The sequence below is a fragment of the Zootoca vivipara genome, chromosome 6 (genome assembly GCF_963506605.1).
Source record: "Zootoca vivipara chromosome 6, rZooViv1.1, whole genome shotgun sequence".
Lineage (NCBI taxonomy): Eukaryota > Metazoa > Chordata > Lepidosauria > Squamata > Lacertidae > Zootoca > Zootoca vivipara.
The window spans coordinates 19,030,854-19,057,711 of record NC_083281.1 but is presented as its reverse complement, the minus strand read 5'-3'; the positions used below and the strand labels follow the sequence as shown (position 1 = coordinate 19,057,711).

Below are 26,858 nucleotides of genomic sequence, written 5' to 3'. Positions count from 1 at the left end.
AACCTTTGTTTTAGGACAGGGGTGGGGAACCTGTGGCCCTCCTCCTGTTGCTGGGTCCTGTAACCCCTATTAGTCTTAGCCAAATGTCTAAATGGTCAGGAATAATGGAAGTTACACTCCAGCAAAATCTGGGGGGCCACAAGTTCCCTGCCCCTAGCCAAGGAGCACTACTCCATTTGAAATGAATGGGTTTGATTTTAAAAAAGGAAGGATCCATGTGGCTTTTAAAAAAAGGTTTTTAACCCTGACTAGCACCATGTCTAGCACAATGGAAAGTTGGGTGCCCGTTTTTCAAAATCCCAGGTCCATATTTATTGCCAAAGATTTTAACTCGCCATCCCCTTCACCAGAGCTTAGCTCAGGGAGTAAGTTTTATCTCGCCCAGTCAGTTTAGTTCCTAGTACCTTAGATCCATAGGAAAATTTTGCTGCAGCATGAAATGCAATTTCTGAGGTCCACATGGACTCGTTTGCCCCACAGCAGGTTTGCTTTGTTATATAGTGAGTTGCTTCATGTGCTCCTTTGCTGTTCACCTGGAGCAAATGAACGAGTTCGAAGTTTGCTCTGGGTAGCATTGTGTCCCCACTGACACAATGGGCATGTTGATCTTGAGGAAGGAACAATTCTATATCTTTGGTCTGTGGTTGAAAGGGAGTCAGAAAGACTCACTTGATACTGAGCTAACAAGGGTGGGTGCTTCACAGTGAGAAAGTAGGGCGTCAGGAAGATTGTACTTAGAAAGTGAGTCTCTATACAACATTTGTAGTTGGTTTACATCCTGCTTGGGGGGAAACCTTCTCAGTCACCCATCCTTTACCCACCTCTTAAATTGTCCCTCCCCCTGTTCACAATCAGTTTGTGTTTGAAATTCTGTTGCAGGCTTGAATGGGCTTTTACCATAGTTGTATTTATGTATTTATATATTTATTGGCAGGTTTTGTCCTCATCTCTATTTATATTTAAAAATAAAAGCTAGCTTTAAAATAAGATAAGCATTTTGGTGCCTTTGTGCCTCTCCTCCCTGCGGTCCTTTCAGAACTGGTCCCAGAATATTTCTTGTTCGGGCCCAGGAATTGTGCCAGTCAATTTTCCGTGCAGCAGCAACTGGTGTCCATGGAGCAGCCACCTGTTTTTTTCAAACGGTTGCTTTTGGGCAATTTAAAACATGCTGTAGGCTCATGTCACAACCTGCTTGCCTCTAGACATGTCTTTGCTTTACATTTATGGACACTTCTTATAGTTACAATGGTATCTCTGTAATCTTCAAGTAGATAAGGTTGGTATTATTATTCCCATCTGAGACAATAGTGGTTTGCCAAGTGAGTTTGTGGCAGCAGTGATATTTGTTATGGAGACTTCCTGATTTTCAGGTCACTCTTATAGGGTCATGTGTCTACTCAAAATAAATCCCCATTGAGTTAAATGGACCTTAGTCCCAAGTAAGTGTGTATAGAATTTCAGCATTTGTAACTACCCTCCAAAAACCCACAGTAGAGCATTGCTGTGCATGTACCAAATCACCATTTGGCACAAAGCACTCAGGCTAGCAGGATGGTGTCCTTGTAGAGTTGAGCCTCTGCCCCAGTATGGGTTGCTGGTAGAGCCTTTGGAGAAGGAAGGAACTGACACCGGCCTCGAGGTTTGTGCAGGAAAGCAAGTTAGCAGTGGATTCTTGTTTTGAGTGTCAGACAGTCCCTAGAAAAGCCCTGCCTTTGTAGAATCATAAAGTTGGAAGGGACCTGAAGGGTCATCTAGCTAGCCCAAGCCCCTGCAATGCAGGAATATGCAGCTGCCCCATATGGGGATTGAACCGGCAAGCTTGGCGTAATCAGCACCATGCTCTAACCAGCTGAGCTGGCCAGCTTTGTGTCAGTATGCACAATTAATTTATTAGAAAATTGGCAATACAGAGTAACATGGCTCAGTGGGGTAGAAAAAGAGGGTCTAGCAGAAGCAAGAAACCACAGCAGGCCTTGATCCCATCCCACCCTCTCCAAGAAGCACATTCAAGAATTGTCTCCCAACTCCAGTGATTGATTCTTGCTGAACCTTCTTACAAAAGAGCTTCTGTCTCTTAACATTTCTCTCCCAGAATGGCTGTAAGTATAATGTAGGCTCAGTAGGCCATTATTTCCCATATGGACGCCCACAGAACTATCAAGTGCTTCATTAAAGTCCTCTGTCAAAGTCATTAAGCTTGTTGGAACCTCTGCAAGGCGCTTTAATTGCTCTTGCTGTCTCCAGAGGGTAGGTGTTTGCATGTGCTCAGCTGCCAAGGCTAAAGCCCTAATTAACCTTCTTAATTGGATGCTCCTGCGCTTCCCAGTTTAAGCTGCTGCATCCACTTGTATTCTGCTTCATACCGAAGCTAACTGCTTCACTTTTGCTTGGTTCCATGGGGACAGAGCTCCCCTTGCTTTGCCATCAGGTGTATTTCATGCCACTCTCTTATAAGATAGGAAGGCTTGGCCCTTATGATCAACCAGTGTATGAGCAAATTTGGGAGTTTTTGCAGGGGGTGTGGGATCAGGGAATGTGTTGAGAGCAGAAATCCCATCTTTTCGAAATCCCCCCATCCCGCAGAAGTGGTTTCTGATTTTAGCAGAAATATGTTCTTTTCCATAACGACACAAAGTTTTGCTTTTTTTTTCAATGGAGAAAGTGGAGATCTGGTGGGATTCTGGAATAGTTTGTCAAAATATGAATTTTGAATTGTGGGGGCAATAGCACGGCATTGCAGGTGCCATAGGCCTCATCCTCTTATAACTGCCCTCTATAGGTCAGGAGGAGATGAGGAGATGCTTTGTACCCGATGGCATATGTTCCTTTGCTGGCTGGGCAGGAGAGTGCTTAGAAGTACGGAAGGAGAACAAAGGAAGTCCATTGGGGATGAAGTGGGTGTTCCACTGTTAAGTTTCAGGAGCCCAGATCTACAAGGGAAGAAGTGAGGGGCCCCAGGAGACTATTGTGGAGTGGCTGGTGCTGCAGAAAATCTACCCTCTGGACGTTGTGAATGGAGTTTCCTGGTGGAGCCGAAAGTGGCAAACCAGAGTAGAGCAGTGAAGGGCTGGATGCATGAGCTGCAGGGCTGTCAATGGGAGAGCTCTCGTCATCAGAGCTAGAGAGTAGGTGTCTTTCTCGTGGAAGGCCCCTTCCTTCCTTCAGTGCACCACTGTCACTGTTCTCCCTGCAAGAAGTAGAAGAAGAGGAAGAGAATATTGTCTCTGGGTGCCAGATTAAGAAATCAGTCCTGCTGGGTGCTTACTAAGATAATAGACATTGAAGAAGTAGGGATTAGATGGTAACTTTCAGCCTTTGCAGGTATGGCTTTGTATTTCTGACTGTCCACCCCAACCTTCCTGCTGTTTTCTTTATGCCAAATAAGAGGAGACCTGTGTTTTTGGATGTAGGGCTAATGAAAGCTTTGGAGATGCCATTTTGATCAGGGAAACAGTGCAGGAATGGGCTAGCCCATCTCTCCAGTACTGCTGCTCCAGTAAAATTCAGATGCCCCACCTACACAGTGCCTTTTAGGTAAAAATGTTTTTTGTTTACCCTCACTATCCCCATCTTCTTTTCATTCACTCTCTCTTTCCACTCGTTCCTTCCAGTTAACGATGCATTTAAAATTACTGGAAGAATGGAATCACTTCTGGTGAAACCCACCTTAGCCTGAGCTGTGGTCATGCCCCAGTTACAGCTTTTATCTCACCAGTGTTCTGTATTTAAACCAGAACACATTGAACAAGCACATTTCCTTTCTGGAGGCTCATGATCTAAGAACACGGGGCATATCAAAAGAGAAGAGAGAGGAAAGAGCTTGAAGAAAGAAGCAGCCGGTTGCAAAAAATTGCACTGGAACAAGCGTGGCTACTACAGTGGTCCAAGAAAGGGTTTGCAGAAAAATTTAGGAGGAATATGGAGCTGATAGAGAACACAGTTTGTGAAGGCAGGGTGATTGGTGCCCACTTGGAGTGGAGGATGGAGGCCGAGAGTAGGTGGAGTCAGAGCGAATGACAGGCAGATACCAATGGATTGCAGTTTTGTCACTATTCTCATGCCCTCCAACTTCCTTTTGTGCTGTGCTTTCTAGGCACTGGTTTGCATTTAAAATGCTGCGTCTGAGTGTCTTTTGGGGGGGGGGCTTGTCGCAAAACCCACTCTTTACTGCTGAATCAGAGCAAACAGTAATCCACGGAAAACCCAAATAGCTGTTTGTTCTGATTCAGCAGTAAAGATCAGGTTTACATGGGGAAACAGCTGGGGCAAAACAAAAAACCTAACACAGTGCTTTAAAGTGTGGGCCTGTGTCTCAAAAGGGCAGGGCAAAAGGTAATTATGGGTGAGCGTTCTGACTAAGGAGGAGGAAGCTGGTATCACCCCTGGCTGGCAGGTGGGGGCTGGCTTAGGTCAGACTGAGGTTGGTGGGGCAGTGCCCCCATTTGCTCTGCTGGATCAGCCTCCGATGATGCAAGGAGGTTGTTCTAAACCAGACATCCCCAGACTTCGGCCGTCCAGATGTTTTGGACTACAATTCCCATCTTTCCCAACCACTGGTCCTGTTAGCTAGGGATCATGGGAGTTGTAGGCCAAAACGTCTGGAGGGCCGCAGTTTGGGGATGCCTGTTCTAGACAGAGAGAAGGACATGGCAGAGTTGGATTTGGAAAAAGGAGACCCGAAGGACTGATAGCAGGTGGCCGTGTGTCAAACGAAGACTTGAGAGGGAGGGAGGCCAAGGCAGGCTGGCAGCACAATTGCTTGGGGTATGTTCTGTGCCTTAAATGTAAGGGCAAAGAAAGTCAAAAGTGGACAGCGAGTAAAGACCAAGTGCAGAGAGGAAACTTTTGAGAAAGTGAGAAAAGGAGGCGGAGGCTAAAGTAAGCAAGATATTTCTCAATGGTTTCTGCTCCTGCCCCTCTCGTAGTCCCAAGGGTGGGGGCTTCTGGTTCCCCCTGTCCCTTTCTCTGTGACTTTTAGTATCAGGGCTTCCTCCCTCCCTTCATCCCCTGCTGTGTTGGTAGGCAGCAGGCGGCTCTGCACCTTCTTTTCGTTGAACCCACAAAGCCCCAGAGATTGCATTCCTGCCCCTCGTCGGCAGGGAAGCCCCCTCACCTCTCCTTGGTCTCGGCCGCACGGTCCCTCTGGCGCCGGTTCTTGAACCAGTTGCTGACCTGGGTGGTGGTCAGTCCTGTGGCTTCTGCCAGCTCCCTCTTCTCACGAGGGGATGGGTAGGGGTTGTGGATGTACCATTCCCGTAACACGCTCCGAGATTTCTCCTGTATGAGAGCAGAGGGTGTTAGTTTTGCTTTGTCCAACTTATCCTTTTCATTTGATTTGATTAAGTCAAGGGTAGGCAACCTTTTTCCCCTCAAGGGGTATATATTCAGGATTTGTTTCGCCTGTTGCAGCACTCAAGTTGACATTTTCAGTGAGCCCATGAGCTTTGTTTCCTCAATTGCCATGGCCTTCTATGAATCTTTTCCTCTCATCTATGTGTATTTGTTTAGAATTAGATTATTATTCTTAATCTGAATGTGCATTGTTGTGCACTTGCAGCTACTAACATGACCAGCAGGGGGCAATAACATCATTCTCTGTTCATAACTGTGCTCCCGACAGTGAACAGTTCTTTCTTTTATTTGTAATCTTAGATATGATTTTGGGAAGTTTTATGGGTTGGTTGGATTTTTAAACCTCTAGGCAGAGAAACCTTGGGCAAGGGCAGAGTTTGTGTTTATTTAAAAACTACGGAGAAATATATTTGAAGGATTGAGGGGGCACAACATGCACCAAGCTTCTCTGTGAAAGTTAACTTCCTAGAGTTGCCACCTTCTTTCTTCTCACCTTTCCTGGGAGGGCTGCTGTGCCTTTAACAGGTTTCTGAGGGACAGAATTTCAGCTGGCCAATTTCCCCTTAGCACACAGATGGGGAAAGCTGCATAAATTGAAATCCTTCCTCTCACACAACTGTTAAAGACCTGTTAAAATTATGGCATCCCTAAAATTTGCTCTCCTTTTCTTTCTCTCCAATCCCTTCAATCCCAAACTAGTTTCCCCTTTTCGCTCCCTCCCTTATCACCATAACTCAAAGTCCACAAATGCTGTTTTTAATGTCAGTGAATACTGTTCTATTATGATGGCAGATTAGGTAAAGGTAAAGGGACCCCTGACCATTAGGTCCAGTCGTGACCAACTCTGGGATTGCAGTGCTCATCTCGCTTTATTGGCCAAGGGAGCCAGCATACAGCTTCCAGGTCATGTGGCCAGCATGACAAATCTGCTTCCCACTGTAGCGGTACCTACGGTATTTATCTACTTGCACTTTGACATGCTTTCGAACTGCTAGGTTGGCAGGAGCAGGGAGCGAGCAACGGGAGCTCACACCGTCGCGGGGATGCGAACCGCCGACCTTCTGATCGGCAAGCCCTAGGTTCAGCAATATGTTGGCACTGTACTCAGTGCAGAACTGGCACCCCTCCCCAGGTGATGGGGTGGGATCCAAAGACAGGGCTTGAGAAGTGAGAAGCAAGGCTGGGGGGGGGGCAGCAATGGGGGAGAATGGCACAGGAGTTCTGTACCAGGTGGTAGGAAAGCAAAGAGAAAGTGAAACCTTGGTGCCCCAAGTAAAGCATTGAGGAAGAAGTATTTTTTATTTATTTATGATGTACATATTGCTTTTCCAATCTTAAAACTCCTTACATTAAAGAAATATATTTAAAATAATTTACAATAATGAATAGCAATGAAATTCAACTCCACCTCACCCCCCCCACTCAAAAATAAATCCACAGCTTTATCCACTAAAGCTGTATCCCTTGGCCAGTCATAGTCATCAGCTGCAAAAAGGCCACACCAAATGAATGGCTTTTGCATGACTGTCACCCAAAGGCCCTCACAGCTACTCTGCATCTTGCCTGGGAGTTCATCCCAGAACTTTGCGGAGATGAGAGATGCTATTGGCACGAAAGACAAGAGTAGGAAGCTGCTGTGTAGCTTTATCATGTAACATGGCCCATACAGAGAAAGACCGAGCCCTGCCCCTAGGAGCATACAATTGAAGCTTTGCATACACTTCAGCATTCCTCAGAAAATAGGGGCAGTACAATGCAGACAACAGGGAGAAGAGGGAGGCAGCAGGATGAATAGGACAGGACTTGGTTATGTGTGGGACCTTCTCACCTGGGAATGAGGACTAAGGGGGAATGGCTGCAGCAGAGGGTTAGAGCATTTGCTTTGCATGCATAAGATCCCAGGTTCAATTCCCAGCATCTCCAGCCAGGGCTGGGACAGGCCCTGGAGAGCTGCTGCCAGTCAGTATAGATGATACTGAGCTAGATGGACTAATGTTCTGACTTGGTATAAGGTCAACAACAACAACAACAAGCAGGATTTGAGGAGGGATTGGAAAGGGAGGAGGAGTAGAATCATAGAGTTGGAAAGGACCCTGAGGATCATATAGTTCAACCTCCTGCAATGCAGGAATGTGCAGCTGTCCCATGTGGGGATCGAACCTGCGACCTTGGTGTTATCAGCAGGATGCTCTAACTGAGTGAACCACATAAGTGGTCTTGAATGGGGTTCCAGGGCAAGGAGGTTGCATCAGAGTGGGGGAAAGAGGCAAAGAGGTGAGGGAGCACTTGGGGTCATGCTGAGTATAGGAGAGATGCAGGTAGGGGGAAAGAGCATAGCATTTAATGACCTGCACAATGCACAGTCCCATCACCAGTGGGGCTGTTCTGAGCTGACTGAAGTGGACAAGTACGATAGTAATGAGAAGAAAGTTGCCATAGACTTGGGCAGTGCTTTTCTTCTGAGAAAAAGGTGCTGGTACTGTGTACCCTTGAGTACCCCCAGAAAAAAAAGATGGCGCTTGCAATAATCCAAAGCAGGAGGAGTTCAGTTGAACTGCTACTTTGCTAAGCCAAGCCCTGAAAGTTTTCAAGGAACAATGTGCAGGTTTTGTGCCTGCAGAAAAACGGGAGTGTTTGGTGGCAGTTGTTTCTTTGTTTCCCTCATCTCCCCGACTGCCTTTTCAGTGAGATGCCCACCACGGAAAAGGTCTCTTCAGGAAGCCGTCCTTACCTTGAAACAATAACTGGTTTCCTCTCCGTCCCAGATGGTCCGAGGCAGGGGGAATTTGCGCCGCACCCTGTACTTGCCCACAGCCCCCAGCGGCCGCCCGCGCAGCTTCTCTGCCTCGATGTAATGAGCCTTGAGCCACAGTTGCTGCAGCTTGGGGTGGTTGTGCAGAGAGAACTGGTAGCTCTCCAGGATCTTATAGAGCTCCCGGAAGTTTCCCCGATGAAAGGCCACCACTGCTTTGGCCTTCAGGACGCTCTCATTCTTGTGCAGGTGGTCGCAGGCTGGCAGTGACCAAAGGAAGCGTCCCAGGCGCTCAATGTTTCCCCCTTGCTGCAGGACCTCGCACACACAGGCCACTTGCTCCTGGGTGAAACCAAAATTCATGGCGGAGAAGGGAGGGCTCCGAAGCCTGGCGACTTTCAGAACCGGCTTAGCAGGCTTCACAAACCCAATACACCTCCAACAAGGAGTCCCGAAAGTGGAGGACAATGCTGTCCTTTTGCAAAGCTCTGTGCGGCAGAGAACAGGAAGTGATCTTTAGAAGAGGGAACCAGATATGTCCCATTAAAGCTGGGAAGGACAAGCTGAGCGGGAGGCAAATCTGCCGCACTCCGAGTTTCTCTCTGGGATGGCCATGTCAGCTTTCCCCTCTTGTCTTCTATGTGCTGTCGGGGCTCCCCTCTCCCTGCCTGCCTTCTGGCTCTAGAGACAGTCGCCCAGGGTAGATGTCTTGGGGGGTATCGGTTACAGGCTCAGCCCACGCAGGCTGCAGCTGTGGCCAGCCATTGGCCAACTCCACAAGGAGAGCGAGAGAAAGGGAGACTTTACCACCACCGTCACCCTTGGATGGAAAGCCTTTCTGTAGAGGGGTTGTCGGGATCTGGTAATGTGAGATGCCCCCTACAGAGGGGGGCATGAGGAGGCAAGCCAGAGAGGGAAGTCCCTGCTTTCTGCCCCTGTCTGACCCCCCCCCCATGTCTGCTCCAGTCGGCCTGCTTGCCCAAACCTTTTAGGATCGCACCTTATGCAAGGCTTCCTTGGAATGTGGGCTGTTGCTCCCATCCTGTTAAGCGAGTGAAAGGGACAAAAGAGCTAAGCAGGACCTGAAGTCAGCTGCAACTGCTGGATGGCAGCTTCTGAGACTTCGCTCTAAAATCATCTGTACACTTCCAAGCTTATTTTATTAAGGTGCTCAGAAATGAAATACTACTTATCCTCTATGCAGCAGTTTTTGAACTAAGATTTATCCCTCTTATTTCTCTAGATGTTAAGCTAGCTTCTTTTTAAAATATACCTGCTCATGAAACAATTTTGTTTTCAACTTCTTTCCACGGGGGCAGTGAGTCTGCAGGAGAAAATTCTTTGTCTCTCCCTTTGTTCTCGGCTCTGCCAGGTGACAGATCGGCCCCCCAAGCCAGAGCTCCTGCCTTCAGTGTTTCCTTTTCTTGCCCCCTTTCTCTTCCCATGTGGAGATCATGTTTCGCACCAAGCTGGCAGCCCTTTGCAAGACAAATAACCTGTTGCGAGACAAATAACAAGAGGCCTTGTGTCCCTGCTGGGTGAAAGCGTCATCCCATATAGCTAGGGAAAGCTGCAGAGAAAGAGAGAGATGTTCTGCTGCGGGAAGCTCCCTGGAACTAGATGGGCTATTGGCCTGATCCAGCAGCGCCTCTGATGTCCTTTAGGACTTCTTCATGCAGCACAGAGTTAAATTATGGAACTCGCTTCCACAAGAAGCAGTGAGGACAGCCAACCTGGATGGCTTTAAAAGACAAATGAATGGACGAGAGGGCTATCGATGGCTACTGGCTACAGTTGGAGGCAGCAATGCTTCTGGTTGCCAGTTCCTGGAAACCAGAGAAGGCGAGAGGGCTCTTGTGCTTCAGTCCTGCCTGCATGCTTTCCCCATCATGGCATCTGGTGAGAGCAGGGTGGCTTTTTATTTGATTTCTATAGCCAACTCTAGATCTACCATCCTCCATAGAGCCATTTTACCATGGAGGCAGGATCAAGCTCCTTCTGGGGCAGACATCCCCAGTTGGCGAGTGGTCTGCACACCCCAGGGGGTCCGCAAAACCCACCCAGGGGGTCCGTGGTGCCATTCACATAACAAAAACTATCGCAGAGGGATCAAAAATCTTGAAAGGCTAATTGGGAACCACTGCTCTAGGGGTATTGCAAAGGGTTAACCTTGCCTGAGCGCGGGTCTCCTTTTCCCAACCTCCCCCCCTTCCCACCTAATTCAGGAGACAAAAAAAGCCCCCTAAATATTCCCACCCCAGGCAGTCTTGCTTACACAGCCATCTGAGTAATACTATCCAACCTGGATCACCTTACTTCTTCCCAGCAATAGGCGGAGGTGGGGGGGGGGAAGCTTTGTTTTGGAGCTGAGAAAGCAGCTAGAGCACAAAACCTGCTCTCCGCTGAAAGCTAGTCAGAGAAGCCAGTGGCTCCATTCCCACAGCCTCTTTTTTTTGCCCCCCAAGAGCCCATCAGCCTCTTGTCTCTCACCACTGGACACCAACCTGGATGGCTTTGAAAGAGGATTGGGCAAATTCATGGTGGGTACACAGGTGGCGCTGTGGTGTAAACCACTGAGCCTTGGGCTCGTTGATCGGAAGGTCAGTGGTTCAAATCCCCGTGACGGGGTGAGCTCCCATTGTTCAGTCCCAGCTCCTGCCAACCTAGCAGTTTGAAAGCATGTCAAAGTGCAAGTAGATAAATAGGTACTGCTCCAGCGGGAAGGTAAACGGCGTTTCCATGCGCTGCTCTGGTTTCACCAGAAGCGGCTTAGTCATGCTGTCCAGGTGACCTGGAAAAACTGTCTGTGGACAAATGTCAGCTCCCTCAGCCAGTAAAGCAAGATGAGCGCCGCAACCCCCGAGTCGTTCGCGACTGGACTTAACTGTCAGGGGTCCTTTACCTTTTTAAGGCTACCAGCCATGACGGTTATGTAATGTTCTGCCTCCAGTGACATCTGGTTAGCTGCTGTCCTGGGTGGGCCATTGGCTTGGGCCAGTATTATTACCTTCTTTGGTTCAGGTCCTGCTTGTGGGCATCTGTTTGGCCACTATGAGAACAGGGTGGAAGCAGCCACAGGGCTCATCTTAGTTCTTTCATGCTCCAGGGTCTGTCTTTGTTGCTCCAGGAGGCCACCTAAACCTTTGTCCCAAATAACCTGCTTCCTCGTGCTTATGTACCGCAAGAAAATACACGTTCATGGAGGCTGACACGTGTTAGGCCAGCCTTTGCCAACCTGGTGCTCTCCAGATACTTACCAAGGATAGCTCAGTTGGTTAGAGTGTGGGGCTGATAATACCAAGGTTGTAGGTTTGATCCCCTATGGGACAGCTGCATTGCAAGGAGTTGGGACTAGATAATCCTCAGGGTCCCTTCCAACTCTACAATTCCATGAAAGGCTGGCTGGTTGGGGCTGATGGGAGTTGTGGTCCCAAACATCTGAAGAGTACCATGTTGGCAAACGCTGTGTAAGGGAGTGGAATGGTATTTCTGCATTGCAACCAGGAAAATAGCTTTTGCCACTGATTTGGCCATGGTGAGAGTGTTTGGATTACTGCAACACGCTACGTGGGGCTGCCTTTGAAAAGTGTTTTGAGACTTCAGCTGGGTCAAAGAGCTGCAGCCAGATTGCTGCATAAGGAGCCTTACAACTACTAGAACTGCATCTCTGGCTGCCAGTCTGTTTCAGAATGCTGGTAATTACCTATAGAGCCCAGCACAGCTTAGGTCCAAGCTATCCGAAAGACCATATTCCCTCATATGAACCTGCCTGGGTTCTGCGATCTTCAGGGGATGCCCTTCATTTTGGTCCTGCCACCATCACAGGGACATTTGGTGGGGATGTGGAAGATGACCTCGGTGGCTGCTCCCAGACCTTGGAACTCCCTCCTTAGAGAAGTTAGACTGGCTCCCTCCTCGTCGTCCTTCTGCCGGCAGGTGAAGACTTTCTCATTCCAACAGAATTTTGGGAACTGATTGCTTTTAAAGAAAGGGCTGGTGCCGTGTTGGTTTTATTGTAATTATTGGTATGGTTTTCATAGATTAGATAAATTAATTCTATTGATGTTTGATTGTTTTTAAATTATCGTCAGCGTCCCCCCCCCCAAATGCTTTTAGCTGTGCTTATTTTTATCTGTAAGCCGCCTCAAGTCCCTGTCAGAGCAAACCAAGCTCTTAAGGTCTTGCAAGTATGGAACTTCAGCTTTGGTGAAGCAGGAGCTGCAGTGGAGAGATCGTATAATGGATAGCCACCTCTGTGTGGAGCATATATAGGGGCTGCTCTGGGTATTAGTCACAGTGTTGTCTTTAAGCTCAGTTGTTGGTTCTACCAATCAAAGTCCCATTGCAGGTGAGGCAGGGGAATCTTCTTCAGCCAGAGGGCCACATCCATCCCTTTAGGCATAGAATCATAGAATTGTAGAGTTGGAAGGGACCTCGAGGGTCATCTAGCCCAACCCCCCGCAATGCAGGAATCTCCACTAAAGCATCCATGACTGATGGTCCTCCAACCTCCGCTTGAAAACCTCCACCGCCTCCCGAGGGAGTCGAACTGCTATTACTGTCAGAAAGTTCTTTCTGCCGTTTAGTCGGAATCTCTTTTCTTGTAACTTGCAGCCAGTGGTTTGGGTCCTATTCTCCATAGCAAGAGAAAACACACTTGCTCCCTCTTCCGTGTGACAGACCTTTAGATATTAGAAAATGGCTATCACATCTCCTCTCAGTCTCCTCTTTTCCAGGCTAAACATACCAAACTCCTCATAAGGCCTGGCTTCCAGACCCTTGATCATCTTGGTCACCCTCCTTTGTACATATTCCAGCTTGTCAATATCCTCCTTAAATTGTGGTGCCTAGATCCGAACACAGATCAGGTGTTGTCTGACCAAGGCAGAATAGAGTGGTCCTATTTAACCTCCTAAGCACCACTTATCTGTGGTGGGTGGGGCAAGAAATGGAAGTGACAACAGTGAGAATGTCAATGTTATCTCTCTAGTTGACCCTTCTCTATCCTCCATCTAGGCAAGCCAAGAGACATTAGAAATGTTCAAGGACACATTCCAGCTTGGGGAAAACATTCAAGGAGGCTGCAAAGCAGAGTCAGCGAGTGGTGTGGCTGGGGAGTTTTGAGGGCCAGATAAGACGCATGGAGAGCCACATATTGCCCCTGAACCTAATGTTCCCCACTGCTACCACCCTATGGTTATAGCTAAGCAGCCTGTTCTTACCTATGCAGTGTCATGGAATAGGTATTTCTTATCTATGCAGCTTTATGCATAGTTCAATTGGTGGAGCATGAGACTCTTAATTTCAGGGTTGTGGGTTCAAGTCCCATCTTGGGCAATTGATTCCTGCACTGCTGTGGGTTGAACTAGATGATGCTCATGGCCCTGGTCAACTCTACAATTCTATGGAATAGAGTTTAAAATAAAATCCACAGAGAGAAGCTGGATTCAAGATTCTGAATTTCCTGCCCCATACCAGTCCTGGCACTCGGGGCTGCAGATTGGGGGTGGGGACCCTGCAGCTGTCATTTTGGCTGAACTCCCTTTAGCTGCAGCCAGCACAGACAACTGCCAGGGATGATGGGAGTTGTAGTCCAATAATATATGGACAGCAGCAGTTTCCCCATCCCTATTATAGAAAACAAGGCAAAAACCTGAAAATGCTCCTTAAATACTGGAACAGTCCTTGAAGTGGAAATGTTTTGAGACCCCTGCGGAAAAACCCCACCACCTCTCGCAATTGGCTTACGATGGGGATTTCCAACAGAGCTCAATGCAGGATGAGTACATGCAGAGAGAGAGAGAGAGCTTTAGGATAAAATATATTTATATATATATAAAATATATATAAAAGACACACGTACACATAAAAGGATATAAAAATATCTTGCAGAAATGATTGTTTCTCACAAACTGTGGAAAATAGGTGTGTAGCTGTAGTACCTGTTTGGGAAGTGTTGGGTTAGGAGACATTCAGACGGACAATTGAAACCCTCTGCTCAGATCCCATCGCAGCCGGGGGCGGGGCGGGGACACTGAGCCCATCCTTTTGCAGTAGGGACGGGTATGAACCGTGAGGTGCATCCCCCCCCCACACACATTTCATTGCAGCAAAACATGATTTGACACAGGCCGGGCAGCCCCAGCAGACAGCTGTTTTCAAATAGTGTACCATCTATACTCAGCGAAAAGCTTTGTGGGTACTGAATGGTCCTGAAGCAGGATCCAGTTAGTATGGTCCTATTAAACAAAAGAGAGAAAGCAAACAAAAGCCAGAAATTTCTGCCCCAGAATTTCTGTCCTGTATAACTCCCTGCACTGTTATCTAATGCTAAAAAGCCAGGGAGCTGCCTTAGGCCAATTCTGACCAAGGGCAGCTTTTCAGGTATTACTGGACTACAACTGCCCATCATCCCTGACCACTGGCTGTACTGGCAGCAGGGGCTGATGGGAGTTGTAGTCCAAAAGCGTTTGTTTGCAAAGGCTGGTCTAGACTGACTGGCTCTCCAGGGTTTCAGACAGAGGTTTCCCCTAGCCTTGCTTAGAGATCCTGGGAACTGGATGTGGGGCTATTTGCAATGCATTCTGCTACAGACCCCACCCTGACATAGAACAAGGTATCTGGAAGGAACACAGTTGTGTGTGTCCCCACCCCACCCACACCTCACTCCAAAGCAGCTCTATGGATGGAGGCCTTTTCACTTATGGAAGATTCCTCAATCCCCGCATGAGGGTCTTGGATCTCGTACTTTGCTCACGGTCTTAAGGTTCACCAACAACAACCTGGGTGCAGTATGAGAAAAGGTTTTGGAAAACATCAACAAAAAGAAGAAGAAAAACCTTCTCCCCTCAAGATGACAAGGAAACTGTTAAATATATAGGAATGAGAGATGCCACCAGCTTATAGAAAAATAAGGGGAAAGAATTGATTTTTAAATGACCTTTCTTCTAAAAAATACATTATTAAATATATTTAAATATAATTTCTTCTCTGTCTAAAAATAAAAAAGGCAGGCCGTTGGCTGATTTTAGCATTCAGAGGAAACCGCCCCAGGGGAAGTTGGGGGAGGGTAATGCTTGGTTAGGCCCGATTGCATGACATTTCTGTCTTTCAAACTGGATTGAGCCCCAATCCTGAGAGTCCCAGATTAATGTGTGGCTTCTGCTCCCAACCCCCAACACAGGGGATCTTGAGGTGCAGCTAAAGCTAATTTTTACAGTGGCTTAAGAGACTGTACCAGGTGGGACCCAGGTGGCGCTGTGGTTAAACCACTGGGCCTAGGGCTTGCTGATCAGAAGGTCGGCGGTTTGAATCCCTGTGAAGGGGTGAGCTCCCATTGCTTGGTCCCAGCTCCTGCCAACCTAGCAGTTTGAAAGCACGTCAAAATGCAAGTACAGTGGAACCTCGGTTTATGAACACCTCGGTTTACGAATTTTCGGTTTACGAACGCCGCGGACCCATCTGGAATGGATTAATTCACTTTCCATTACTTTCAATGGGAAAGTTTGCTTCAGTTTATGAATGCTTCAGGTTATGAACAGACTTCCGGAACCAATTACACCCATGCTTCGGGTTAACTACGCTTCAGGTTGAGTACTCCGCGGACCCGTCTGGAACGGATTAATCCACTTTCCATTACTTTCAATAGGAAAGTTCGCTTCAGTTTATGAACGCTTCAGTTTAAGTACTCCGTGGACCGTCTGGAACGGATTAATTCACTTTCCATTACTTTCAATGGGAAAGTTCGCTTCAGTTTATGAACGCTTCAGTTTATGAACAGACTTCCGGAACCAATTGTGTTCATAAACCGAGGTACCACTGTAGATAAATAGGAACCGCTACAGCGGAAAGGTAAACGGCGTTTCCATGTGCTGCTCTGGTTTGCCAGAAGGAGCTTTGTCACATGACCTGGAAGCTATACGCCGGCTCCCTCGGCCAATAATGCGAGATGAGCGCGCAACCCCAGAGTCGGTCACGACTGGACCTAATGGTCAGGGGTCCCTTTACCTTTACCTTTAAGAGACTGTATATCCACACCTGACACCTACTCCCTTGTGTCTTTAATGGCAGGACTCTTCTGCAGGATCCAATCCCACTATTAACAAATGTGCTTCTTATGCTGTTCCCGCCCAAAGCAGCGGAGATCAGCCCAGGGTTAAAACGCCAGAAAGCTATTCCAAAGACAAAAGATGGATCCAGAGGAGACATTCTAGCCAGGCTTCTCTGCCCTGGAGGACTGGAACAATGTCTGCATTGTTTTCTAGCGCCAAAGCGTTTGACTTTGGAACAGGACAGTTCACCTCTCTAGGACAGCACTGCAAGACTAAAAGCCCTCGAGAAGCCAAGCTCAAATGACAATAGCCACCCCACCCCTACCCTGGGAAAGAGTACAAGCCTAACTGGAACAGGAGACAAGCACTGGGACCTCTGATGTCCTCCCTGCCCCTCCGAAATGGGACTTGGGCTCAGACTAGCAGCTGGACCCGTTCCCTAGCACCATAGATGAGGGGAGAGGAAGGCTCTCCTTGTGATGTAAGTCAGCTGACCTGCTTTGGACTACAACTCCCACCAGCCCCCTCTCAGGGATGCCAGGTGGACAAAGAGCTGTCTATATGAAGTGCTCCCTGCCCCAGTATCAACAAAAATCCCTAGCTTTCTAAGCAACTTGGTAGATGTTAGGTAGGTTTCTAAAAAAGGCAGGAAGGCCACGAAGGTAGAAAACACCCTTAACTCTGTGCCTGAGCTTTAGGAGGGCTCGGGAAGGAGGAAAGAAACAAGGTGAATGGGCAACACCTCCAAGGGGAAGATAGTGCTTGCTGTTCTACTGGCAGCCACAAGGTGGCACTGGGGTTGCTGAACAGGCAGTTGCACACACCGGATAAAGGGGTCAGCAGTGTCCCAGTGCTGGTTCCCCCCCCCCCTTCTGTAGTGTTTGCAAAAAAAAAAAAGAAAAAAAGATGTGCAGCAGCAATAGCACAAACTGCAGGGGCTCACCCAGGTTTCCCTTTTCAAGGCACTTGTAGCATCCCCAAACCGTCCTGTCTGGACCAGGTGGGGACCAAAGATAGCAGGTTTAAAATATTGTTCCGTGGGCAGGTGAAGACTCTGCGACACACCTCGTGGGTGCTTACAAGTCCAGAGAGTCTTCCACCGGCACAGACTGCAGCTGGGTTAGCACCTTCTCGTCCGAGTCTAGAGCCTCGGGGCCCATGGGGTCACCCCCAGAGGCGTCCAGCAAGAGGCCCTCTCCCTCCGGGAGACGCAGAAGGCCGCTCTGCACCTCCATAGAGTTCTTGTCCATCTCAAACAGCCCCTCGGTGCTGGTCCCTTGGAGGTCCATGCCCACCGGGCTGGACCAAACCACCTGCTGCTGAGACATGGCCAGGCCGTCCGGCTGGGAAAAGTTTGAAAGGAGGCCGGCTTGGCCAGAATCTGTGCCGAAAGCCAAGTCGGTCGGCCCGGTGCCGTCGTGCGCCGAGAGCGGGGAGACTCCGGGGGGGAGCACGGAAGCGCCCCCTGAGAACAACACACCGCCGCCTTCGCTGCTCCCCAGAGTTGCCGGTGCCATCACGGCCGCCACTTCCTGCTTGATGGGCAGGGTCAAAGTCGGGGTGGCCTGGGCTGAGAGGATGGGGGTCATCAGCATGCCAGCTGGGAAGGTGGCCGTCAGGATCAGCTTCCCCTGCTGCAGAGCCATTCCCGTGACGATGGTGCTGCTCCCTGTTGCCGGGTTGGTCAGGAGGATGTTGCCTAAGTTGGAGAGGAAACAGGGAAATCTTAAGCAAGGGAAGAGACGCAGAGCCCCCATTTCCTCTCTCTCTCCCCACCCTGCCCACCCAAATCAGCAAACATCTCCAAGGTGGTCCCTATTCTCCAAGAGAGCCAGGGAGGCGGAGTGGTTGGACTAGGGCACGGGTAGGCAACCTAAGGCCCGGGGGCCGGATGCAGCCTAATCGCCTTCTCAATCCAACCCGCGGACGGTCCAGGAATCAGCGTGTTTTTAAATGAGTAGAATGTGTCCCTTTATTTAAAATGCATCTCTGGGTTATTTGTGGGGCATAGGAATTTGTTTGTTGTTGTTTTTTCAAAATATAGTCTGGCCCACCACATGGTTTGAGGGACGGTGGACCAGCCCATGGCTGAAAAAGGTTGCTGACCACTGGACTTTAGGGCCTCTGAGAGACCAGGGTTCAAATCCCAACAATGATATGAAGCTCACTGGTTGTTGTGAGGATAAAGCAGGGAGAGGGAAAACCGTGTGCTCCACCTTGATCTCCTTGGATGTAAACAAATAGATAATAATAAACAAACATGGAGGTTGGATCCCTTGGGATTCCTTCCAGCTCTACAATTCTATGGTTCTATGGTCTCTACCTGCCAGCCCATTTTTAACAGATAAGGTCCTTTCAAGACTTAAGAATGCAAAATGTAAAGGACCTGTGGACGGTCACGTCCAGACAAAGGCGACTATGGGCTTGCAGCACTCATCACGCTTTCAGGCCGAGGGAGCTGGCGTTTGTCTGCAGACAGCTTTCCAGGTCATGTGGCTGGCATGACTAAACCGCTTCTGGCGCAACGGGACACCGTGACGGAAACCAGAGCACACAGAAACGCCTTTACCTTCTAGCTGCGGTGGTACCTATCTATCTCCTTGCACTGGCATGCTTTCGAACTGCTAGGTTGGCAGGAGCTGGGACCGAGCAACGGGAGCTCACCCCGTCACGGGGATTCGAACTGCCGACCTTCTGATTGGCAAGCCCAAGAGGCTCAGTGCCACCCGCGTCTTGAAGAAGAGCCTACTGGCTCAGGCCAGTGGTCCTTCTAGCCCAGCATCCTGTTCTCACAATGGCCAACCTGATGCCTGTGGTGAACCGTCACGCAGGACCTGAGCACAGGAGCACTTTTCCCTCCTGCGATTCCCAGTATTCAGAAGTGTTACTGCCCCCGATTGTGGAGCCATCATAGCTAGTAGCATTGGCAGCCCTCTCCTCCAGTAATTTCTCTAAATCGTGGTTCTGCGAGGGGAATAGGGGGTTATTCCTAACTCCTCCCACCACCTTTAAGCTCCCAGAACTCTTTGGGGGAAGGTGGGTCTGTTTAAAGGTGGGGATTGGTGAGTTTTAAGTGTATTTATTTCATTTGTATCCCTCCTCCAACACAGGGGCTCAACGTGGCCTACGTACTTCTCTTCCTCCCTCATTTTATCACACAACAATTCTGCGAGATAGGTTAGGCTGAGAGTGAGTTATTGGCCCAAGAGCACAAAGTTTCCTGGCTGACTGGGGATTCGAACCCTGGCCTCCCAGGTCCTAGTCCAGCACCACTCTAAATGTATGGCGCAAACGGGGCCCCAGAGTCCTCGATTCAGCCCTGCCCGTTTCCTGAATCCCTTGAGTTGTTTTTGAAACCTCCCCGGCCACCCTCTGCCCAGAGCACATACCTTGCGCGGTGCCCGGGAGCTGCAGCGTGGTCATGCCCATGTTGGCGTTGATGAGGTGCACGTTGCTCTGGCCAAGGCTTCCTCCCGCCGACACGGCCACCTGCGGCACCCCTGCCATGGCCCCCACTTTGATGGGGGCGCCGCTGGTGGACAGGATTTGGATCGGGCTGCCCATGCCCTGCTGCAGGGTGACCACCTGGGAGGTGGGCACAACTTGGGGCAGAGAGATAATCTGGGAGCCCTGGGCCACTTGGGGGAGCGAGACGAGCTGGGGGGCAGGAGCCCCCTGGGGGACGGCGTAGATCTGCGTTGGTGAAACGGGCACCATTTGGGACGGGGAGAGCACCTGGGTCCCAGAGCCAGGCTGGGAGAGCGGCACCACCTGGGAAGGGGGCGAGACTTGGGCGATGGGGACCAGGGATGGGGCAGGGACGTGGAGAACAGTGGCCTGGGGTGGCGAGGGGCCTGGCATGGAAAGCAGCGGTGTGGCTGTGGTAGTTTGGGAAGACTGGGTCACTTGCCCACCGACCATGGCTGCGGTCACCTGGGGAGCTGGCAGGGCTTGGGCACCGGGGACCAACTTGGCCAGAGGTACCATCTGAGGACTGGATGTGGCTGATGGCTGAGGTGCTGGGGGCAGCTGCTGTGCAGCCGTGGGGGCCTCTTCGTTTGATGGGACCACTTGAGGCATGGCAACAGCCGCCAGCAGGGGCCCCTTGTGGTTGGAGAGGAGCGTGGCAGCGTCAGGGACGGGCAATACGGGTGGGGCGGCCACCTGCCCCTCTTCCAGCTTGACCTCGACACCAAATGTCAGGGCCTCTGCTGCTTCCGACTTCACTTCCCCCTGAAGAGTGGCAGCTGGGCTGAAAATGACAGTGGCCGGGGGAAGGGGCTCCTGGAGAGCCTTGGGGGCCTCCTGGCCGCCGGGTGGGCCTGGGGGCTTGCTGCCCAGCAGGGGGCTGGATCCGTTGAGAAGAATGGGCGGGCTGGGCGCTGCCACGGGGCTGAGGGTGATGGTCTGGTTGTCGCCGAGAGTCAAGCCGTTCAGGATGACTCCTCCACTGGGGGTCTGGATGACGGAGCCACCGTTCAGCAGCATGGTCGGGGAGCTAGCAGTGATAAAGTTGCCGTTCAGGAGGATGGAAGAGGCGCTGGAGCAAGCGGCTGGCAGGAACAGGCTGTTGGGAGTGGGCATCCCTTCGGGGGTCGCAGAAATCCCCATGGACGTTTCGGTTTCTTCGGTGCCGTGGCTGGACTCATCCTCCGTGCTGGGGTTCCCGTCAGACTCGCTGTAAGAGAGAAGAGGTTGAGGATGCCACAGTAAACGCTGGTTGGTTGCCACAGTGAGCTGTCTCTGAATAACTTTACTTACTTATGCCATGCCCATCTGACTAGGTTGCCCCAGCCACTCTGTTCAAACAGAATATAAAAAAACACAACAAAACACCAGACAATAAAAACTTTCTCTTTTACAGGGCTGCCTTCAGGTATCTTCTAAAATTTGTATGGTTCTTTATCTCCTTGACATCTGACAAGAGGGCGTTCCACGGGGTGCCACTACCGAGAAGGCCCTCTGCCTGATTCCCTGTAATTTCACTTCTCGCAGTGAGGGAACCACCAGAAGGCCCTCGGATCTGGACCTCAGGGTCCAGGCTGAACGATGGGGGTGAAGATGCTCCTTCAGGTATACATGGTCAAAGCCGTTTAGGGCTTTAAAGGCCAGCACCAACACTTTGAATTGTACTCGGAAACCTACCAGAAGCAGCCATCGTTACAGCCTGTGGCAGAAAACCCCGCAAATTATTTATGCATTGCATGAAATACTTCCTTGTACAGTGGTACCTCGGGTTACAGACGCTTCAGGTTACGGACAACGCTAACCCAGAAATAGTACCTCAGGTTAAGAAGTTTGCTTCAGGATGAGAACAGAAATCGCGCGGCGGCAGCGGGAGGCCCCATTAGCTAAAGTGGTACCTCAGTTTAAGAACAGTATCAGGTTAAGAACAGACCTCCAGAACGAATTAAGTTCTTAACCCGAGGTACCACTGTATCTGCTCTGAATCTCTGAAAACCTCCAGTGGTGCAGATTCCCTGCACAAAAATGCTGGTATTGTCTGGGGCAGTGTTCGAAATTAGCCGGGTGCCGGGTGCATTTTGCACCTGGGTATTGGTCGCTAGTGACCCAGTGAAGATACCTGGGCACCAGGATAGCGCCTGGCATCTTCACCATCTGGAGGTGCATGCCTAAGGATCATTGGATCTGGACTGTTTTTGCACACTAGTGACACATCCTGTAGAATTCTATCAGTTATATTTTTATCTGCACAATCAGAATGAATTTCAGGAACCAAAATGCGTTCCCTGTGCAGCTTGAGCAGCAGCAGGGAACAACCTTATAGTTAATTGTCGTCACCCGTCTTAACTTACCCCACCCCGTGGTCCTGCTCATGGTTGGGGAGAATATTCCTGCCTTATGAATGGTCTGTGTCATCATTAAGAAAAAGAGGTTGGAATAGGCCAATATATATGTGGGCTGTCTCTGGATCAAGTGAATTTTCTTGTTTAGGTTCTCCAAGTTCTTAACCTAGCTCAGGGCTGTCATCTGAAGTAGCAAAATGCAGTCACATGTCGAACATACAACATAAAAACAAGATTGCAAGGAATCTCTTGGACTTCCCTCCTCCCCTTTGTGGGTCCTACTGTTAATCATTTCCTCCTGCATCTTTTTAGAATAATCCAAATCTTTTCTCTCTCCATTGTATCAAAAAATCCCCATTAAACTACAAGTGATATTCCAATCCTACGAATGATTTTCACTGTTTACAGTGGTCTTAATATAAGTTATAAATTTCCCCCATTCCTTATTAAAATTTTGGTCTTCCTAATTTCTGATTCTTCCGGTCATTTTAGCCATTTCGGCATAATCCACCAACTTGATCTGCCATTCTTCTCTAGCAAAATATTTTAACTGACAATCAATCACAGCCAGCCCATCATTTGAAAAAGAAAACTTTGAAGACACCTTGCCCCAAAATGGCAGCTAGGCATTCCGTTTTGGAAACTGGTTTAAAGAGCCATTTGGCGCCTAGCTTATATACGGTATCTGAGTTTCTAACAGTGACCGGGGGGAAGCCTCTTTGAACATGTGAAAGGATCGTGGGAGCCCCCAACTGCAGCGTAACAAGCCCCAGCCCCTGATTTACTGTGAGGAAGGGTTGTAGCTCCATGGTAGAGCACCCGCCTTGCAAGCAGAAGGTCACAGGTTCAAATCCAGTTAAAAAGACCAGGTAGCAGGGAATGGAAAAGTCCCTGGAGAGCTGCTGGTATTCAGTGTACAGTATATGTTTCTGAGGTAGAAAGGACTGAGAACTAGACCTTTAGCTGGAGAGTAAAGGCAGAAGTCCGGATTCCTTGGGCAAGGTTACTTCCACCCTCAGGGAGGGGAACAACAACAAAAAGCCCAAGGAAATTCAAAGCCAAGGGGATGAGCTCGGCGCCTTCCACGTTGCTGCAAAGTGCAGCTAACTTGAGGCAAAGTTTTTCTCCCAGGAGAGAAGGGGGGGGAGAGAGAGCGCCAGCTGCAGGAACATCTGGAGTAGCCAGCTTGGCTGTTCCCCACCCCCTGAACAGTCTGCAATAGAAGAATGAACTAGAACTTTCTCAAACTCAAGTGGTTTCTCCCTTTTGTTTGCAGAGGGGAAGGCAAAGGCAGACCAAAAAAAAAAATCCTCTGTGCCCAGGCACAGCTAGAAGAGAGAAGCCCTCTTCACTCAACTGGATGTACCCTGCTCTGGAGGCACCCAAAATGTGGTTGCGGGGGGGGGGAGGAGAGGAAGGAGAGAGAAACCAAGGAGGAGAAAAGCTCTGTCTGCAGAGTTCAGGTATCTCCCAAGTCTTCATTCCTTCCTTACAACCCCATCCAATGCATATTTATTTGAAAGTAAGGCAGTGGTGTTACCCAGGGGTTCCCAAAGTGGGGAGGGGGATTACCTAGAAGGCAGCAAGAGGCCAGGAGGTGACAGGGAGGCACTGGAGGTGTAAATGGCTATCAGGCTTTGAAAAGCTGGTATCAGCAAATCTTGTTGAATTAAGTAAACTAAGCAATTTGAACTGGATGTTTAATGACTGTTTGTAATTTTATTGCATTATTATCCACCCTACTGGGTCATGCAAACCGCTATTCTGAATAATGCTTTTTACAGGGAATAAATAATAATAATAATAATAATAATAATAATAATAATTTATTATTTATACCCCGTCCATCTAGCTGGGTTACCCCAGCCACTCTGGGTGGCTTCCAACAAAGATTAAAAATACATCAAAACATCAGTCATTAAAAACTTCCCTAAACATGGGTAGGGGGCACCAGGCAGGATTAAGCCTTCCTTAGCCCACTTTGTGGATTGTGCAAATACAAGGCTAAGGCTGTGCCTGTGTGTCTGGGGCAGCCTGTCTCAGCACTCTCAAACAGAAGACAAGAGTTGAAATTTAGGGTAGCTTGTGGGTTTTGCAAAGCCTTGGCCATATCTCGCTCTTCTTGGTTTGGCTAGAACTGGAGAGGATGTAGCTGATGTTACCCCTCTTTCTTAGCACCCGGAGTTTAGGAATTCCTTACAATATGCCACAGTACGTTTATTTCCCACCCTCTGTAAAAATGGCTGTTCCTTTTGCTGGAAGTTACTTTCGAGAACTTTTTTTTTCCAGGCAGGGGGAGAGGAGTTTCTAATGCATGCAACAGAAATTGGGTGTCTCCCAATCTGCCAATAGTCAGGCATGATGGATATTGTTGTAGTCCAGTATCTGGAAGGCCTGTATGACAATACCCATCATGCTGGCTGAGACCAGCACAGACTGAAGGAGGACAGGAACTTTGTAAAGGGTCCATTAGAGACCAATAAAACTTAGAGAGGGATCTCCCAGCAGGCTCATTCTCTCTTCCTGGGAGTGCTTACTATAAGCTGAGAAGCACATGTAATTCAGGAACTTCTCTCCTTCTCCATCACCCAGCCTAGGCTTTTTCTGAAACTTGGACCTTGAACTAAGAATAGGTCTCCCCACCAGGACGATGAGAAATTTCGGTTAGAATGGAGTAAATTTATTGATTACGCTAAAGACAATTACAAGGGAATGAAATCGTTAGCGGTAGTAGCATAACTCCTACATCGGTGAAATTACAAAAAAAAGTTAGATAATACGGGAGAGGATTGAAATAGTTTACCATTTGGTGGGGGGAGGGAAGTCGCACAGCAATGAATGTATATTACACAGGTGTATTATTATGTTTGTGTTTAATTGAAATGAATAAAAAATTATTGGTCAAAAAAAAAAGAATAGGTGTCCCCAAAGTCCCCCAAAAGCCCATCCAGAGGAAATAGGTATTCTATGGGGGGTTGGAGTCAAGTGTCCCTAGGATGCTGGGTTTTCCATGAAGTCCCCAAAGTCCACTTCAGAACTTCAAGATCTCTTTAAGGAGAGTTGGGGGGTCTGCCCCCTAATTATCAGCAGGTGGTATTTAAGACTATTAGAAAAGCCCAGCTGGTTCTGACCCACATCCAGGTCCAATCCTAAACCCATTTCTTCAAGAGTAAGCTCCACCAACTTTAATGGGACTTACTTTGGGACTGCTGCAGTCCTAGTTGGGCTGCATCCTGCTTCCCAACAGCATCTGGCAAGGCTAAGAAGCAGACCACGGAGGCAGCAGTCACCCCGGGCCGCTCCCTCCCCGCAACTGGTAGGCTGCTCTTGTCCATGCAGGTTCCACTTCGCTCTCTTTCTCTCTCCTGCACAGCAGCGCGCGCGATTGCCCGCCCCCACCCCCGAGAGTGTGGCGCTGCGCTCTGCCCATGCCCCGGGGGCGCTCACCTCTTGCTGGGCGTGCCGGCGCCTCCTCCGGCTCCTCCTCCTCCTCCGCTGCGGTCGCGCTGCCGTCGGTTCTTGAACCAGTTGCTGACCTGCGTGAGCGACAGGCCGGTGTCCTGGGCCAGGCGCCGCTTCTGCTCGGGGCTCGGGTAGCGGCTGCGCCCGTACGAGTCGCGCAGGGCTGCCCGCGATCGCCTCTTGAAGCAGTACACCGTCTCTTCGCCGTCCCAGATGGTGCTGGGCAGCGGGAACTTCTTGCGCAGCCGGTACTTGTCGACGGCGCCCAGAGCCCGGCCTCGGGCAGCCTCGGCCTCCCGGTAGCGGGCGCGCAGGTACAGGTCCTGCAGGAACGGGTGGTGCGGCGCGCCGAAGGGCCGGCTCTGCACCAGGCGGTACAGCTCCGCGAAGTCGCCGCGCTGGAAGGCCAGCAGCGCGCGCGCCTTGGCCAGGCTCTCGCCCGCCTGCGCCTCCAGGCACGGCGCCTCGGCGTCGGGCGGCAGCGAGCCCAGGAAGCGGCCCAGCCGGCCGGGGTCGCCCGCCTGCAGCAGTGCCTCGCACACGCAAGAGACCTGCTCCGCCGAGAAGCGCGGGGAGCGCGGAGGATCGGGGGCGGCGGAGGCGATCCCCGCGCTTGGAGAAGTAACAGCAGCCGTCGCCGCACCCGATCCTCCTCCTCCGCCACCGCCGTCCTCTGGCTCTCGGCCGGGAGGAGCCTGCGGCGACGGGGCGGGCGCCGAAGTTGGCAGAAGTTGGCGCGCCTCCTCGGCGGCACCCTCGTCCTCCTCCTGGCTCTGCTCTCCTCCGGCGGGGGAGCGCCCTCCCCGGCTGGGGGGCTCGGCGGGGCCCGCGGGGAAGGAGGCCATGTTCGCGGCGCGCGGGATCGCGGCCCCCCTCGCCCGCCTCCGGCCCGCTCCCCTCCCCCTGCGCTCTGCCCTAGCCGTGCGGGTCTCCTCCCCCTGCGCCGCCGTCCCCTTTCCACATCCTAGGAGCCGCGATCCGCCTCCCGCCCCCGAGCCGCAGCGCAGCTCCCAGCCCGGGCTGGCCTCCGCCTCCCCGGCCCCGCACCTGGGACGCGCGCCCACCCGCAGCCCCCGAAACTTCGGAGCAACTCTCCAGACGCTTCTCCCCCGCCTCGGTCTCCCTCCTTTCCTCTTCTCCCCCCCCTTCCCTCTTTCTTTCTCTTTCTCTCCCACCCGCCTTTCCCTCTATTAACTTTCCTTTCCCCTCCCTTCGTCCTTCCTGGGCTCCTCCTCCCTTTGCGCAGCCACAAATCAATCTCTCTTTCTCCCTCTCTCTTCCTCGCTCAGACGCAGAAAGCGCTCCCTGAAGTCTGCCTGAAAGCGCTTTGCAAATTCCACATTCTCTCTGGCCATCCTGCTTCCCCCCTTCTTCTTTTTTGCAAATCCGGCCTGCTGTCTCCGCAAAAGCGAAACTTTAAAAAAGTTTTAAAAA

General features: G+C 50.3%; 2 protein-coding genes across 2 annotated transcripts; both read right to left on the bottom strand.

Moving 5' to 3' along the window:
• Positions 1 to 1,920: 1,920 nt before the first annotated feature.
• On the bottom strand, positions 1,921 to 8,467 carry LOC118087046 (homeobox protein six1b-like). Its single transcript, XM_035119309.2, has 3 exons — positions 8,084 to 8,467; positions 5,114 to 5,277; positions 1,921 to 3,187 (listed from the first exon to the last, which is right to left on the bottom strand). The coding sequence occupies exons 1-3, from the start codon at positions 8,465 to 8,467 to the stop codon at positions 2,917 to 2,919; spliced, it is 819 nt and encodes a 272-aa protein (XP_034975200.2). The 3' UTR covers positions 1,921 to 2,916.
• Positions 8,468 to 11,092: 2,625 nt separating this feature from the next.
• On the bottom strand, positions 11,093 to 26,525 carry SIX5 (SIX homeobox 5). The gene is made up of 3 exons (XM_035117477.2): positions 25,410 to 26,525; positions 19,545 to 20,833; positions 11,093 to 17,854 (listed from the first exon to the last, which is right to left on the bottom strand). The coding sequence occupies exons 1-3, from the start codon at positions 26,267 to 26,269 to the stop codon at positions 17,232 to 17,234; spliced, it is 2,772 nt and encodes a 923-aa protein (XP_034973368.2). The 5' UTR covers positions 26,270 to 26,525; the 3' UTR covers positions 11,093 to 17,231.
• Positions 26,526 to 26,858: the final 333 nt, after the last annotated feature.